Source organism: Heliconius melpomene, chromosome 13 (assembly GCF_056956725.1).
Source record: "Heliconius melpomene rosina isolate 202511_hmr_F chromosome 13, ASM5695672v1, whole genome shotgun sequence".
Classification (NCBI taxonomy): Eukaryota; Metazoa; Arthropoda; class Insecta; order Lepidoptera; family Nymphalidae; genus Heliconius; species Heliconius melpomene.
This window is the reverse complement of record NC_140401.1, coordinates 5,144,198-5,161,096: the sequence shown is the minus strand read 5'-3', so window position 1 is coordinate 5,161,096 and position 16,899 is coordinate 5,144,198. Positions and strand designations below refer to the sequence as shown.

The 16,899-nt window shown below is 30.6% G+C and overlaps 1 protein-coding gene across 1 annotated transcript; it reads left to right on the top strand.

Moving 5' to 3' along the window:
• Positions 1–1,193: 1,193 nt before the first annotated feature.
• LOC146532631 (glutamine synthetase 2 cytoplasmic-like) lies at positions 1,194–9,609 on the top strand. The gene is made up of 7 exons (XM_085196611.1): positions 1,194–1,359; positions 1,982–2,143; positions 3,569–3,782; positions 4,935–5,007; positions 6,113–6,297; positions 8,155–8,291; positions 9,430–9,609. The coding sequence occupies exons 1-7, from the start codon at positions 1,194–1,196 to the stop codon at positions 9,576–9,578; spliced, it is 1,086 nt and encodes a 361-aa protein (XP_085052737.1). The 3' UTR covers positions 9,579–9,609.
• The last annotated feature ends 7,290 nt before the right edge of the window (positions 9,610–16,899 follow it).

Below are 16,899 nucleotides of genomic sequence, written 5' to 3'. Positions count from 1 at the left end.
GTTTCAATAAGGATTTTCCAATTGTTTTACACAGCAAGGATTTTTTAGTAGATATCGTAATTGTAAATCTGTGCTACTAATCTTTTCAAGTACTTATTAAAATATATTTAAATGACTATTTTTAGATAGTTAAATGACTATTTTTAACGGACGAATTATAAACAAAAGCCTACCTACTAATAACTACTACATAAAATATGAAACCAAATATATCGCGCTAAAATAATACATTCAACTTCAATTATCCAATACGTGCAAACGCATCTACATCTTCGTTGCTATAAAGGCAGGCAGGTTCTTTTTTTCGAGCTTGTGGTTAATGCTGAAGAGGGTATTCTGTCCCTGATGAAAAGTAAGCACTACGTAGCTGCCTGTGAGGAAAATTAAATAGAATGCATCGGCCGGGAATTGAACCCGGGCCGCCCGCGATACAGTTGGTGTGTGAACGGCGTGATGTGTCAACAATTAAATGAGTTTTTCTCTAAAACTATTCGCAATTTCGAAATAGTGTAAAAACAAATTTTATCATTGTTTAACGTAGAAAATTAATAAAGTATTTTAAAGGATAAGGATTAATACTATTATGGAAAAATATCCCTCACAATAAAAAATATATTGAAATTACAATTTTTAGACAGAAATATGATTGTTACACGTTATTCTTAAAAGATAGGAATATGCTCTCGCGGACTTTTTTGTAGATCTCATTAAGAGGAACAATACTCCAGTACATTATTTTCATGTAGTACTTATCATTTAAGCAGCGCATGCGCAAAAGTGTCTCAACGGGTAGGACTTTATACACATTTATCGTATTTATGTTAATTTACATAAGAATGTACAAATAATAAACTATATATAAACCTTCCCTGAGAAATACTCGACCTAATGGTAAAAACCGCATCAAAATCCGTTGGGTGGTTTAGAATAAGAAGAGTTAGAAAGTTCAGACAGACACGAAAAGCGACTTTGTTTTATAAGATATAGGATATAGAACAGTCGATGATTTCCCAGAGTTTAAAATAATTTATTATTCAAATGTCTCATATATATTGTCAAAAATCCTTATTAATCCTTATTTGGTCATAGAACCTAAAATTAGTTTTGCAAATAAAATTATATAATCAAATATTAACGATAGATCAGACATGGTTCAAGTAATTTATATATTCGTATTTGTTTAAGTATACAAAATGAATACGGTGCCTACTGCGTTAAGCAAAGCGTCGATGCGTAAATATGAGGATCTTGAAGTACCCTGTGAACTCATCCTCGCCGGCTACGTCTGGGTAGATGGATCTGGCATAAATTTACGTTCTAAGGATAGGACGTTCGACTTCGTTCCTAAGACACACAAAGGTACTTTTTACATTTGACATTGCGCGTAATTAAGCTTTGATTTAAATTTCGCGATTTAAATAGACGAAGCTTTTTTTATTAATCTGTTACCATGGCATATATCTTTTTAAGAAAACTCTTTAGTTCAAGAGCATTATAAGAGAAAATTTAAAAATGTTATGTATGTAATTGAAAATTCTATTTAAGTTTTTTTTAAGAATACGAAGCGATGCGAGATGCATGCTATAAGTCGCACATTAAGAGAGAACGTGTGCCAAGGTTATATTTTACATCAAACCAGGCCACTAGTTTCAGGAACATAAACTTTCAATAACAATGATATATAAATATTTCGCTTGGCAGAAGTTACGCTAGTAATCGCTATGATTTCCGTGAAAAGTGCAATTTCGAAAAGTATACAGTTATCCAGACGTGACGTACTAAAATTTTATTAAAATCGGTTCAGCTTAACAATTATGTATTATTAACAAACAGGAAGAGCCATTTAGATATAATAATAGAGTTAGTGCTACTGCTATTGATGATCATAGAATTTATTGGTAAAATCAACCGTAAAAATATATATAAGATCTAAATTTTTAAACTTTTTTATTTCCTTTAATTTTACGAATTGAATTCACAGATTTACCAATTTGGTACTTTGATGGCAGTAACACAGCACAAGCGAGCCCTGACAACGCTGACACATTCATCTTCCCAGAAGTGATTTATCACGATCCCTTCCGACGAGGAAACCACATATTGGTTTTGGCTGACACCTATCAATACAATTATCAACCAACTGGTTAGATATGTTGTAACTGTCTGTGTTCATGTAGAAAACTTGAGTGATTTCCCAGTGATTACTACTTACGTTTTCACGCTGTATCCCGCAAGCAGGGTAGGCAGAGATAGCTTAGTGTTAAGACCCTCCGCTCCCCACTTTCAGCCGAATTCTGAAGGCTTTGCGTGTGGAGTAACGCAACTCAACGCCGTGCTTTGCCTCGAACCAGAGCGAACAAATGAATATATTAAATATTTCATTTTCTCGACTAAGAGTCATACTCACAACCTTCATTCATCATTCACACGTTTGCGCTCCTGCGCCTCTAAGTTATAAATACATATAGTAGCTATATAAACTCACATTAATTTACAAAAACTTTTTATAATATTTATATTACCTGATAAAACGGGAAAAAAATGTGTATACTCTCGTTATACTTTAATTGCTACAATGTTATTTTTAGCTTACAAGAGTATCAATAACAACAGTTAATTACGTTTCCCGTCACAACTGAAGTAGGGCTCGGTAGCGAATGAGGAAACGTTGAGTTAGCATCACCTGTATTGTATATATGTACAATATAGAGAAAGTAATATTATACATATTTTTTGAGTATTTTTTTACTTTAGGGTAGGCAGAGGGTAGGTAGAGCTTAGTGTTAAAGCACTCCGATCCCCACGTTCCGCCTTTCTAAAATTCCTTTCATTATTTCTGGAGGCATTGCGTGTTTCCATTTTGAAGAATTTTTAGATTTTTTCTTTTATGTTATTATTATATATTTGTGAGAAGTTATTTATGACAAGATTTTAGGAAACACATTTTCTTTGAATGAGCTATACAAGTCCGAAATTAACACTAAATTATATCAAAGCTAGTAACAAAGTTGTTGACAATAAGTTTAATTGTATTTTACACAGAAAAACTATGTAGTTTTATAAAGTTTTCATTTTATTTTGTCTAATTACACATTTACAATGTAATTCTGTTTACAATTCTATAATGTAGGTACAGTGTTCAATATCATATAAATATTCACCTGAATTTTTTTATTACGCTTCTCCATGGTTGTGGTAGGTAATAGAAAAGATTATAGATCAATTAGTATATTATTATCTGAAAATATTTAAAAATATATTTACTAGAACTACGCATTTTTTACATAAGAGTAACCTAACATGTCAAGATACTGTCAGTCCACTCTGCAGACATTTGCTAAAGGATAGCACGCGAGACATCTTAGTTATTTACAAAATTACTTAAACTACTGAGAAAAGAATAGCAGCTCTGACTTACAAGGCTTGGCTGCTTGGTCACAGTATCCAAAAGAAACTGAATACATAATATACTCGTACAAGAAAAAAAAAAAATTTAGATATCGTAGTCAGAGTTTAGATGTCTACTCTAATACTATATATTTTTCTAATATTATATTATTTCTATTAGCTACGAATCACAGAAAGAATTGCACATTGGTATGTGAGAAAGGAGAGGTGGAAGAACCCTGGTTTGGCTTCAATCAGGAGTTTATGTTAACGACAACAGATGGAAGACCTCTAGGATGGCCCCCCGGCGGCTTTCCTGCACCTCCAGGCCCGTACTATTGTGCTATTGGAGCTCACAAAATCGTTGGAAGAGATCTTATGGAAGCTTTTTACAGGTGTTGTTGTAAATTTGTTAATTATATTTATCAATAGCAAAATGACTACAATCCATACAATCGATGATAATAATTCAATGTAATTTGACACTTGTGTTTTTAAATTACAAAACTAATTGATACCTAATTATAATATAACCTATACGAATATTATATAAACACCTTCCCTTCCCACTTTTCGTCGAATTTTCGAGGCATTGCATGATGAATGGCAGATCTCAACGCCGCGCTTTGCAGTGTTACCAAAACGAAGGAATGAAAATATTAATAAATAGTAAATCATTCCTCCGAGTGGGAATCGAACCCAAATCCGTTCGCTTGCCGCTACGCCACGACGGTCACAATCTGTAAATTTGATATAAGTTCAGTGTAAACAATGGTACAGTCCCTAAGGTACATATGTTTTTGTTACCCTCACATTTAATGTACTTATAATAAATGATAAAATTTTAAACAAAAAAAAATGTTAAATAATTTAGAAGTCCTCACTGAACTAAGTACACCCATAAAATCTTAAATTTCTCTTTATTAAATTTACTGAAGTGCTCTTGCTTAATTTAATTCTTTTTCCTCGAATTAATTAGTTTAAGTTAAAATTCAAGCTGACGTTTCGATATTTATCTGTAAAAACGTAAAAAATATTAGATTATTTAATTGATGTTTCTTTTTACATATTATTTTATAAGACACGTAATAAGTATAGATGTAATATATAATATAGTGTAATATCAACCAGTAATAGTAACCATTTTAATATAATTTGTATGTAGTGAACTTCGGTTCATCAACGATCATTATATTTTTGTATATTAGTTACGTTGTAGACTCGCGTAATTGTCTTAATGGCGCCTAAAAATAGTAATTTGTTTTTATTTATACAATATAATTATACTCTCATGTTTATAAAATTCACAGTAAAAGTAGAGCAATTATTATAATTTTTTTAATAAAATTTGGGGCCATATAATGTTATCATTAAATGAATGAATTACATAAAAAAAAACTAAAAGAACTATAAAATAAGCCGTTATTTTCTTAATATTAAAATATGTTTTACGGATCTACGGATATATATTTTTCCTATTTTGCTAAAATCTGCCCCTGACATGCCCATATATAAACGTGGAAATCATAAAAAATTTACGTCCATAGGTGTTGTCTTTATGCGGGTGTACATATCAATGGTATTAACCCTGGGACCACTCCTTCCCAGTGGAATTTTCAGGTAAGTGTACTACTTTGTTTCATCCACTTTATAGTCGTTTTAATTGCAAATGCTTGTGGGTTTTAGTTAAATGTTACTGCGACTAATTCCGCTTTAAAAGCAATTTATTTACTGGCTCTTTCATACAATTTTAAACATTTAATAAATAATAATATAATTGGGCAATTCTAGGTTGTATTACAATTTTTGGCAAATAATTAAAAAAAAATAGTAAAGCGCGGACGTGCTCGCCCACCGAGGGTTCCGTACAGAAATTGAAGATTTCTTTCAAAATCAGGCTTAGCTTAGCCAGAGCCCCTTCATTTGATACCTCACTTTAAATACCAATTTTGCTCCCCATTTAAGGCTAAAATCTTTTAGCCATCCCACAAACTTACCTGCCGTAGTTCACCGTCACGCTTGTGCTACAGCTGCGCTACGACAGACTATAAAATAATATATTATAAATTATTTCCCGTGTTGAATTTAAACTTTCATTTGAACAGTTACGTTCGTTTCAGTATCATTAAAAATTTTAAAACATTCATGTCTAAAAGTTTCCTGACATATACACGCATTTCATTCTAAAAAAATATTGTGTAGCGAGGGCTCCGCAGTTTTTGCGAAAAATTGTTCTAATTTTTACTTTGGGTCTTAAAGTTAACCAGCAATAAATAATATGTGAATATTTATATAAACTAATACTTAATAAATAATATATGAATATTTATATGTTTGTAAATATTTATAAGTAATTGAAAGCATTACGAATTCCCTCAATTGTTACCTTTTCCATTGTTTTGTCTTTAGATATTTATGTGTTCTTTTTCAGTGCCTTAAATCTTTATATAAATTCAGGGGTGTTACGATTGAATTTATTGTCCTCTAGATCAGCGTCTGAGGATTTTGTATTTGAATAAGTGGTCATATATTATTGTATTTTATTTGGAATATACAGTTGAAACCATAAAAGGGAATTTAGATGTAGCCTTGAGAAATAAATTAGAGGCACTTTATTATACCTCTACGAGCATTTGGAAAATGTTACATCGCACGCTTTGGTTATGAGTTTTTATAATTATTTTTTAAATAAACACGTATATTTTGTCCTCAATAAAATAAATAGGTCGGACCATCTCCTGGTATAAGAGCTGCTGACGATCTATGGATGGCCCGGTATATTCTGTGTAAGCTAGCAGAAGAATACGGTGTCGTTGCTTCTTTTGAACCTCAACCAGTTATCAACTGGCCCGGGAATGGAACCTTTGTATACTTTTCTTCGAAGGATATGAGAGAAGAAGATGGAATTTTGTGAGTAATAATGCATTAATAATTATTTATTAACAAAAAATAATTAAGTAATGTCCTATTTGTTATATTCAAATTAGTCGATTTGAATTCTCAATGTTCGCCGATTTCAATGGTAACAATTAACCAGCTACAAACCGCCTACGATTAACGTAACTAGATAACTGAGTTAGAAATTAAATAAACAGCATTACTGTGAATATTATGAATTTATATGGAAGTTGCGAAGGAATTTATAATTTCTATTTATAATATTAAAATATAAGTAGATACTCAATGTTTTAAAATATTATATTTGAAAATATACAAAGTGAAAAAGTATATCTAAATAAATGAACGAAAAATTAAAAAGTTATTTTGGTAGTCTGCAAATTTAGAAAACGTTATATTCTGTTTTCATGTTTGTATAAAATTGTCAAAGTGAATATTTTTTACGTTACTTTTGATTTTATAATTATGTATGAAGATATTCCTCCAAAACGTGACATAAATTACTTATATTGTGTCGTAATTTTTCTTAATCTTGAAATTTGTATGGAAGGATCACATTTAGGTAGACAAGTACAAATTTAGGACAGTGTATAGTATATATATATATATGAGTAGATAGTACATATAATGTCTAAACCAATATTTTAAAGTAGAGAAATAAAATAGTTTCTGTGAAAACATATTTTTCCCCATTTACGATCAAAATTTCAAGAAATTGCCATATAGACGTTGGATTTAGAACAAAATTTATGTTTTGTACAGATTCAAAATTTTTACCCTAAGTTACTGTTTGTCTTTGTATTTATGCTTTCGTATAGCGCAATTCGTAACACGTTTTAGGTTATATAAAAGAAACATGGGTGGTTTTAGTACACAATTTCTGATACAATATTGTCAAATATTGCAAAATATGAGATGACGTTATCAGCTGCCACCTGTTATTGCTCTTCACTTTTGACAGAAGTGATAAGCGATAAACTGTTATTACCATTATGTGATAATGCCCACTGCATTATCATTAACACGTATGTAGGTAACGCAGTTTTTCTATTAACTGAATAAGTATATTAATATTCTCGGAACTTTTATATGAATATTAAATTTTATATAATATTTTTTGTTGTGATTTGTATTATAATTGTGAAATAACGACTTATTTTATTCCCTATATATTATACCAATCAACTTTGAAGGGATCTTTTGGCTAAAATACCTGAAAAGAGTAATTACTTTCATTTGTTGTGTTGTTTTAGGGAATTAAAAAGAATAAATCTTCATCTCGTTTATCTTGGTCACATTATTCTTTTATTTATTGAAGTGAAATAACTTGGGTAACATTTATTTTGTCAAAGAACCAACACAAAAGACTCCTAATCGATTTGTTGATCGTTTCTTTAAGGTCAACCGAAATGTTCTGTCTTTTCATATCAAAATAGATCATGCAAAATGATATAAAAATGCAGATAAAAAGTTAAAATAGATTTATTTACGTAACAATAAGGAAGCTAATTTAATGTTTTTATCGCTTGGAACTTTGAAAAAGAGTAAAATAAAGAACGATGAACTTGTCAATTCCCGCTTAACCTCCAATTCATCGTGTAATTGTCATTTTACCCATTCTAACAAAGCAATCTTATTTATGGTTTCATTAATAAAAAAAACAGTTAAACGCTATATCCCGCATAGAGCAGAATAGGCAGAGGGTACCTAGTGTTAATACATTCCGTTCCACACTTTCGTCGTCATTAATTTCCTCGAGTGGAAATCGAACCCACAACCGTCACGCTAAAGTCACGCCCTTGTGCCTCTTCGTCTCGACGGCCTCGGTGTTTCATAATTAAATTATGTTTATATTGTTAATGTATCCAGGGTAATAGAGAGGGCCATAGACAAGTTGGCGCGACGTCACGGCGTACACATAAACGAGTACGACGCTAGTAACGGCGCAGACAACGCGCGCCGTCTCAACGGCAACGGCACATCTCACATACGAGATTTTACCGCGGGTAACATACCTATATTGTATTTTATTTCTCTTGATTTTCATATAATACTATTTATATAGATTGCTAGCAACAAAAATAGGTTGTAACAATAACAAGCATATAAGAATGTAAACGTAGCCCGATGAGAACATATGGCTTAGTTGATCAGAGCGGTTGGACGGTTTCAAGAGGCACGATTTTAATTTTTATATGTTTTCTAAAAAATATTTTCCCACGTGTTTGTGAAAGTTCTGTACCTTTTCCAATCAGGAAAATTTTAATATAAGAACACACCTAAATCACATTTCAATTTATAGCCGTCAAGCATGCACCAAAATACCGGATACCGTAAATATATCTATATAATATATCTATCTATATATATATTTATATAAATATATAATATATCTATATAATTAATAGATGAACATATTAATGCCACGAGGGTGTAATTAACATATTAATATAACGTGTGCGTCATTAACTAATTTTAAGCAAATTAAAATCTCAATTTTTTTTCTTGTGTAATTAACGTAAAAGGGATGGATGAGATATAAACCTGCTAATGTAAAGGGCCGGAAATAACACGTGAATCTTATTCGTCGCTTTTGTCGAATGAATGTCGGGCTGCGGTTTTAGAATGATGTACCTATTACTTTTTGAAATAGTCATTTCTATAAAACTGGAATGTATCGTATGAGAGTGCTTTAATTACTTTTCTGTAGACAAATAACACCTGTATTTGGAATTTGAAGCTTTTGAATTCCAAATGATCACAATAAATTTTAACCTTTTTTTGCAAGGAAACATTTTAATTAGTTTTGGAGTCTCTAAGGAAGCCTTATCTTTAAAAAATTAAAGACAGTAGTTCGAACGATCTAAATATTTTAAAAACATGAAGAAGTCACAAACGTGTAATATCTCTTTCTATTCTATAAAAAATATTGACACGGACTCAATATTTTTTTTCTTATATTTTTATACTAGACACTGCCCAAGGTTTTGTCTTTATTATATTATAGCAAATTGCTTAAATTCTTCCAAAATTGGCCAGCGGTTTCTGTTGGAACGAATAAAAAATATAACAAATTAATTTCATAATTTTTAATATTGGAAAAGCTTAATAAATTAATGATTAACGAAAAATATATTTTTCTAGGTGTGGCAAACCGTTCTTGTTCCGTACGAATTCCTCGTCAGGTGTCGGAAGACAAACGTGGATATTTTGAAGATCGTAGACCCGCTGCTAACGCTGATCCTTATCGTATCGTCTCAATTCTACTGCGGACGTGCATTTTCGATGAATAAAATTGTGTTTTCTTTTATTAAAAGTGATGTATTCTTTTATAGAGCTTTTTTATTTGTTACATTTAACTATATGCTCATTTATTGCTACTGCTACTGCGTTTTCGCGTGCAGCCGCCCATTATGGTTTCCATTTAATCTGCGATCATTCAACACGACTCTCCTTTGTAGTAAAGCATCTGGATTATCTATTTCTGGATTTACTAGACCAGATCAATGGAAATTCATGACCACTATCATTGTTTATAGAATTGAGTAATTCCTATAACAGAGGTATTTGTAACCTAATTTTCTCGAGATATGTTGTAATGTACCTACTATAAAATAATTTAAAACGTGGTAAAAAAGCAACATATTAAATTCTACCTGAAGTCGATAGTCTAGATACGAGTGGGTAACTTTCTTATTTCTGTCTTAAAATTTAAAGCAAGCGCTCTCACTAACTAAGCCGTATGTTCAACTTGGACGGTTTTCAAAGAGAGAGAGGCTTCAGGCTTTTAATAAGTATTATTCTTTCCTAAGTGTGGAATAGCACTTTAAAAATGTGAAAATATAAAAAAAAAATCTATTACTTCTTTGATTGTATTTCAAAAACTTTTATTCAAATTACAACTTTGTTATATATATATTATTTCACAAGTAAATTAAAACATGAAGATTTCTCTTAAAAACTAATTATGTACCCTTTTAAATTATTAAGTATAAATTGTTATTAACATCATGTCAGGACTTTTTTATCTGATCGCGATAGTTGTGGTTTTAGAACTTAATGAGAAGAAATCTATTTAAGAAATTGCTTTAATTATTGATTAAGAAATAATGAAGAAATTTTCAGTCATTCCTTATACGATCAGGAATAGAATGCTTACCCTGTAGACTGTATCCCATAATTGCTTCGAATTATTTTTAAGTCATATTCAATACATCTTGATTCGAATCGATATAGATAGATTCTGTTGTTCTCTATAATGGTATATAAAATATAAAAAAAATATCATAAAACTAATTTTGAATTTACTATATAAAATCTATTAAAGTGTAATGAAACTCTAGTAATCCTCTTACAGTATAAGGTGTCTAAGAGAGTATTAAGCTTTGTAGTTGATTTGCAAACTCTGATAAAAGTTAACAGAATGAGGCAAGAAGGCCTAAACTAAGTAACATAAACAAGAGTTTTGAATTAACTGTGTAATGTGTATACAGTAATAGATGAAATATTCAAGTTTTATCACATATTGTACATAGTACGTGACAAATTCTATTTGGCTGAAAATTTAACATATCTATACTAATATAATAAAGCGGAAGAGTTTGTTTGTTTGTTTGTTTGTTTGTTTGTTTGTTTGTTTGTTTGTTTGAACGCTAAGATCTGTGGATCTACTGGTCCGATTTTCATTGTTTTTGTTTTGTATGAAAGCTGCGTTCTTCCGAAGTGCTATAGGCTATATAACATTACATTACACATATAAACTAATATATTTTAAAATACTTTCGAATTTGACATGCAATTTATTCTGCCATGTTAATAACAACCGTCGCGTCGCTATGCAACCGTTACCGCAACATTTTGATATTCATCCTTATGAACATAAATATAATAGTCACTCTTAACATTTCATCTAGATTGAAATTATAGTTTGCTGTATAACATTCTAATAAATAATTAAGGAGATGTCACTGATTCGAAATGACTTAGCCTACGGGCGGCACAGTGTGAGTATGACCGACGCGAACGGGCAGATGACGTTGACGGTTTTATAAATTTTCATACATTTTCGTACTATTGTAAATGTTTATGTAATTATTTGCTGTTTATAATTAATTTAAACTACACTTTGGTAGTAATAGTACCGCTAAAATTATCCTACTTAATAGAGAGAAATGTTTAGTTATTTCGTAGGAACGCACGCACGGAAAACTTTAGGTACTTTTTCTAATATTGAGAATACCTATCCTTTAGTTACTTTTAATTCTTTTGTTGGTTCATTTCAATAACTCAGATATTTTTTTCTAATAATGTGTATCTACTTATTATTCTTTTGATTATTTAAGCTTATATTTTCTTACTAATTCTATTGAAAATTGAAAATAATTTCATGAATATATTTAATAAATATTCTTATAGTTGAAGCAGGCGTAGCCGCGTCCGGGTCCACTAGTTTAATATAAAAGTTTTATGAAATAATCAAAGGTTAATTAACAATTATAAGCTAACACCAGGTATGATTAATTGTTTCAGCAACTAGTGGTTACTGAAATAGTATTCTTTTAATAAAATGGTGGTGATATTTAGCATTTTATAAAATAAACTTTTTAATAATAATACAAGTAATTATAATAAATATCAATACAAAAATCTTATATCAGCTGAAAACAATTTTGCGTTAAAGTTTTAATAATTTGTGTTAAAGAACGTAGAGAATAATATATATACATAATTATTACCAAGCTCATTCTTGCCTTAATTACAATACACATTATAAACTACCGAAGAATAAATATTATTTATATTTATGGAATTACCCGCGGCGTTTTATAAAAAAATGTAATTAAATATTGAAATATTCTTTCACAAAATTTATTAAGGGAACCCTCGTTTAGATAACGCTGTTTGCATAAAAAAGCTTTTACAAAGTTTTTAATTCTTTTACAAGTCAAAGAATTATGTTGATCACTTTAAAGTATAAACACGTTTTAATTTTGGGCATATTATGCGGGAAAAATATGAATTTATGCTTTTTTGGTTTTATTTTGCGAAACTAACGTCCTGTTATTTATGTAGTACTAGTGGACCCGAACGCGGCTACGCCTGCTTGAAGTATAAGAATATTTATTAAATATATTTATGAAATTATTTACAGTTTTCAATAGAGAGATGCGTTAAGCAAGCTTATTTTGGGTGACGTTTTCTAACAACAAACTTTGCAAATGGTTGCTTAGAAACGACGGTTGTTATTAACATGGCGGAATAAATTGTATGTCAAATTAATAAATATTTTAATATATTGGTATATATCGAAAATATTACAAATATGAGAAAAAAAAATATCCTATGTTCATCCCGGGACCCTCAAGTATCTCTATATGAGTATTTTATCACAATTAAATTAGCGGTTTGGCCCTGCTTTCGTAAAACAGACAGACAGACAGACAGAGTTACTTTCGAATTTATAATATAGGTATGGATGGATGGTAAAAAAACTTACTCATTTAGGTAGAGCCTCTTCCATCCTCTAGAGCTACGAGCAGTTATGAATCCTTCTTGCTGCATTTTATATGAAATCCAACTTTTAATCCAATCAAATCCAATCCTGAAATTGGAACTCTCGGTGGGCAATTCCAACTCGCACTTGACGGTTTTTTATTATCCTTATATTGACGCCATTGAAGTACTATTTTCTACATTTTTGTTTATAAATTCAAATATATATTTTATTTCCTCGAGTGGGGATCGAACCCACACCCAGTCAATTTTACAGTCCCTCTGCGCTACGACTGGCCTTATAATTGAACTAGACCAGAAAGTATCTTGCATTGGTAATTTAGAAAAATAAACCGTAGCATCTATTTTGTTTACGTAATGGCAAGGCCGCCGTACGACCGCCAAATGTTTGTAGGTATATAGATTTATACGATAAAACAACCACAAATTTATGTGATTCATATTTTATACGCATATAGCAAAATAGCAATAGTACCTACATCCTAGGCCTCCTAGTACCTCGAGTCGTAGACTCGATTCCCTTTGACGACACCAGAGCGAAGAAACGATCATAATATTAAATATTTAATATTTCCGAGTGGGAATCTAACCTACAATAATAATAATAATAAATTAATAGATAAAGAAAAACTATTCAAAGAATTCATAAGTTCTTTTATGTAATATTATTTACATATTATACTTAACAAACAAAGAACATTCAAGATCATTTCGTTTATTTGTTCCAAAATAGGCCTAATAATCTAATGTTCTTACATTTACTTTGCCAAGTGGATATATTTTTTCATACAAATATTTACGGTCCATTTCTCTCTTCATATTGTTCCAAGTGAGTACAATTAAAGAGAATGTCGTGTTTTTTTTTCTGTTTGAATTGTGTATGTATTTAGTTATTTTTATAGTGTCAGATTTTAAAAAAAATCTTATTATAATCTAAGTAAATATTATTTGTAAGTATCGATTTTGTGTAAAGAATTGGCAACTTCAGTCGCAATTGTATAATTTATATTATAGAGCGTGTTTTAATTTATTTAATTATTTCAGATATAGAAGATTGATTAAAATCAACAAAGGGTTAGCGTAGCGTAAAGTTATAGCCTATTTCCCTTGTAAAATCAAGTCATACAAGTGAAACTAATTGTAAAGAAAAGAATTGCGGTCAAAAATTTATATATATCGAATCAAAATCAATTAGTTTATGCAAAAATATAAGGAAAGAAATAAGAGAAAATTATGGAATAAGTTTAATATTATAATAAATACACTGTAGGTATTTGAACCTTCCTTCAGCTTTGTAAAAGTGGAATGATCTACCAAACAAACGTTTGATTATTTATATTGCCGGTGTTTACGGTACAGAGCAATAACATGTAGATAAAGATGTGGTCTGGTTTTCTTCAAATATTTCTTAATTTCTATTTTTAGTTCACGATTGACTATATATTTTTTTATTCCCTACGCACGAAACTCTTGTGAATTAAGGGACTTTGTCATTTGAGAATTTACTTAAGTATATTAGTCTTTTTTATTAAACTTTCTTTGCTAATAAAAGTAATATTATATGTGACTAGCGACCCTCTTGCGGCTTCGCCCGCTTTAACTACTGGATTAGTCATGTAACTCGTATGTTTGCAAAGCACTTAAGATAATGTGAAAATTAATTAAACCCTAATGCAACCCGTAATTTCGTAGTTTCAATAAGGATTTTCCAATTGTTTTACACAGCAAGGATTTTTTAGTAGGTACCGTAATTTTAAATCTGTGCTACTAATCTTTTCAAGTACTTATTAAAATATATTTAAATGAATATTTTTAGATAGTTAAATGACTATTTTTAAACGGAAGAAATTATAAACAAAAACCTACCTACTACTAACTACTACAAAACATGTGAAACCAAATATATCGCGCTTAAATAATACATTCAACTCCAATTATCCAATACGTGCAAACGCATCTAACTAAATCTTTGTTGCTATAGAGGCAGCCGGGTTTTTTTTCGAGCTTGTGGTTAATGCTGAAGGGGGTATTCTGTCCCTGATGAAAAGCAAGCACGACGTGGCTGCCTGTGAGGAAAATTAAATAGAATGCATGGGCTGGGAACCCGGGCCGCCCGCGTGGCAGGCGAGCATTCTACCACTGAACCACCGATGCGTGTAAGGCAAGCGGGCACGGCGGACGCATGGCGAGTGGCGAGCCGTTTCGCAGCAAGGATTTTTTTGATATTGTAACAACTTCTAAAGTACTTATTAAAATGAAAAACAGTAAAAGACAGTTTTGGTCTACATTAAATGGCCAACGTAACTAATGTACTTATTTATATGCTGAGAGTAAGGGATAAGTGAAACTTGAGTAACATACAGCTGATGTGTCAACGGCGTGATGTGTCAACAATTAAATGCGTTTTTTTGTAAAACTATTCGCAATTTCGAAATATTGTAAAAAGTAAATTTTATCTACGTTTAACGTAGAAAATTAATAAAGTATTTTAAAGGATAAGGATTAATACCATTATGGAAAAATATACCTCACAATAAAAAATATATTGAAATTATTATTTTTAGACAGAAAAATGATCACTACACGTTATTCTTAAAAGATACGAATATGCTCTCGCGGACTTTTTTGATCTTATTAAGAGAAACAATACTCCAGTACATTTTTTTCATGTAGTACTTACCATTAGAGCAGCGCATGCGCGAAAGTGTCTCAACGGGTAGGACTTTATACACATTTATCGTATTTATGTTAATTTACATAAGAATGTACAAATAATAAACTATATATAAACCTTCTACGAAAAACACTCGACTTAATGGTGAAGACCGCATCAAAATCCGTTGGGTGGTTTAGAAGAAGAGTTAGAAACAACAGACAGACACGAAAAGCGACTTTGTTTTATAAGATACTAGTGGACCCGGACGCGGCTACGCCTGCTTCAACTATAAGAATATTTATTAAATATATTCATTAAATTATTTTCAATTTTCAATAGAATTAGTAAGAAAATATAAGTTTAATAATCAAAAAGAATAATAAGTAGATACACATTATTAGAAAAAATTATCTGAGTTATTGAAATTAACCAACAAAAGGATTAAAAGTAACTAAAGGATAGATATTCTTAATATTAGAAAAAGTACCTAAAGTTTTCCGTACGTGCGTACATAGATATCGACTCTACGAAATAACTAAACATTTCTCTCTATTAAGCAGGATAATTTTAGCGGGCAATATCAAATAAAATAAGAAGAGAACCAAAGTGTAGCTTAAATTAATTATAAACAGCAAATAATTACATAAACATTTACAATAGTTTGAAAATGTATGAAAATTTATAAAACCGTCAACGTCATCTGCCCGTTCGCGTCGGTCATACTATGCCGCCCGTAGGCTAGGTCATTTGGAATCAGTGACATCTCTTTAATTATTTATTAGAATATTATACAGTAAACTATAATTTCAATCTAGATAAAATGTTAATAGTGACTATTATATTTATTTTCATAAGGATGAATATCAAAATGTCGCGGTAACGGTTGCGTAGCGACGCGACGGTTGTTTCATGGCAGAATGAATTGCATGTCAAATTAGAAAGTACTATTTAAAATATATTAGTTTATATGTGTAATGTAATGTTATATAGCCTATAGCACTTCTGAAGAATGCAGCTTTCATACAAAACAAAAACAATAAAAATCGGATCAGTAGATCCAGAGATCTTAGCGTTCAAACAAACAAACAAACAAACAAACAAACAAACAAACAAACAAACTCTTCCGCTTTATTATATTAAGTATAGATTTAGAAATTTCCTATAATATATTTGATTTCAGGATTTAGTATTTTCTATATTAAAAATAAATCTTTGTTATATTGTGAGGAGTCTCTGTTACAAAATTAAGTAGTTAGTACGAGAGGGAATTCGAAATCAAAGATTCAACGAACTGTAGTCTAGTTACTATGACTCGATCCTCTTATAATGTATCTACCTACTACTTACTTTTAGTAAAATGTCTTTTATTCACTCTCTGTCTTTGTATAGGACATTAAATAATAAGTAATGCCATTAATTTCACTCAGCTGTGCTATTGGACTTTT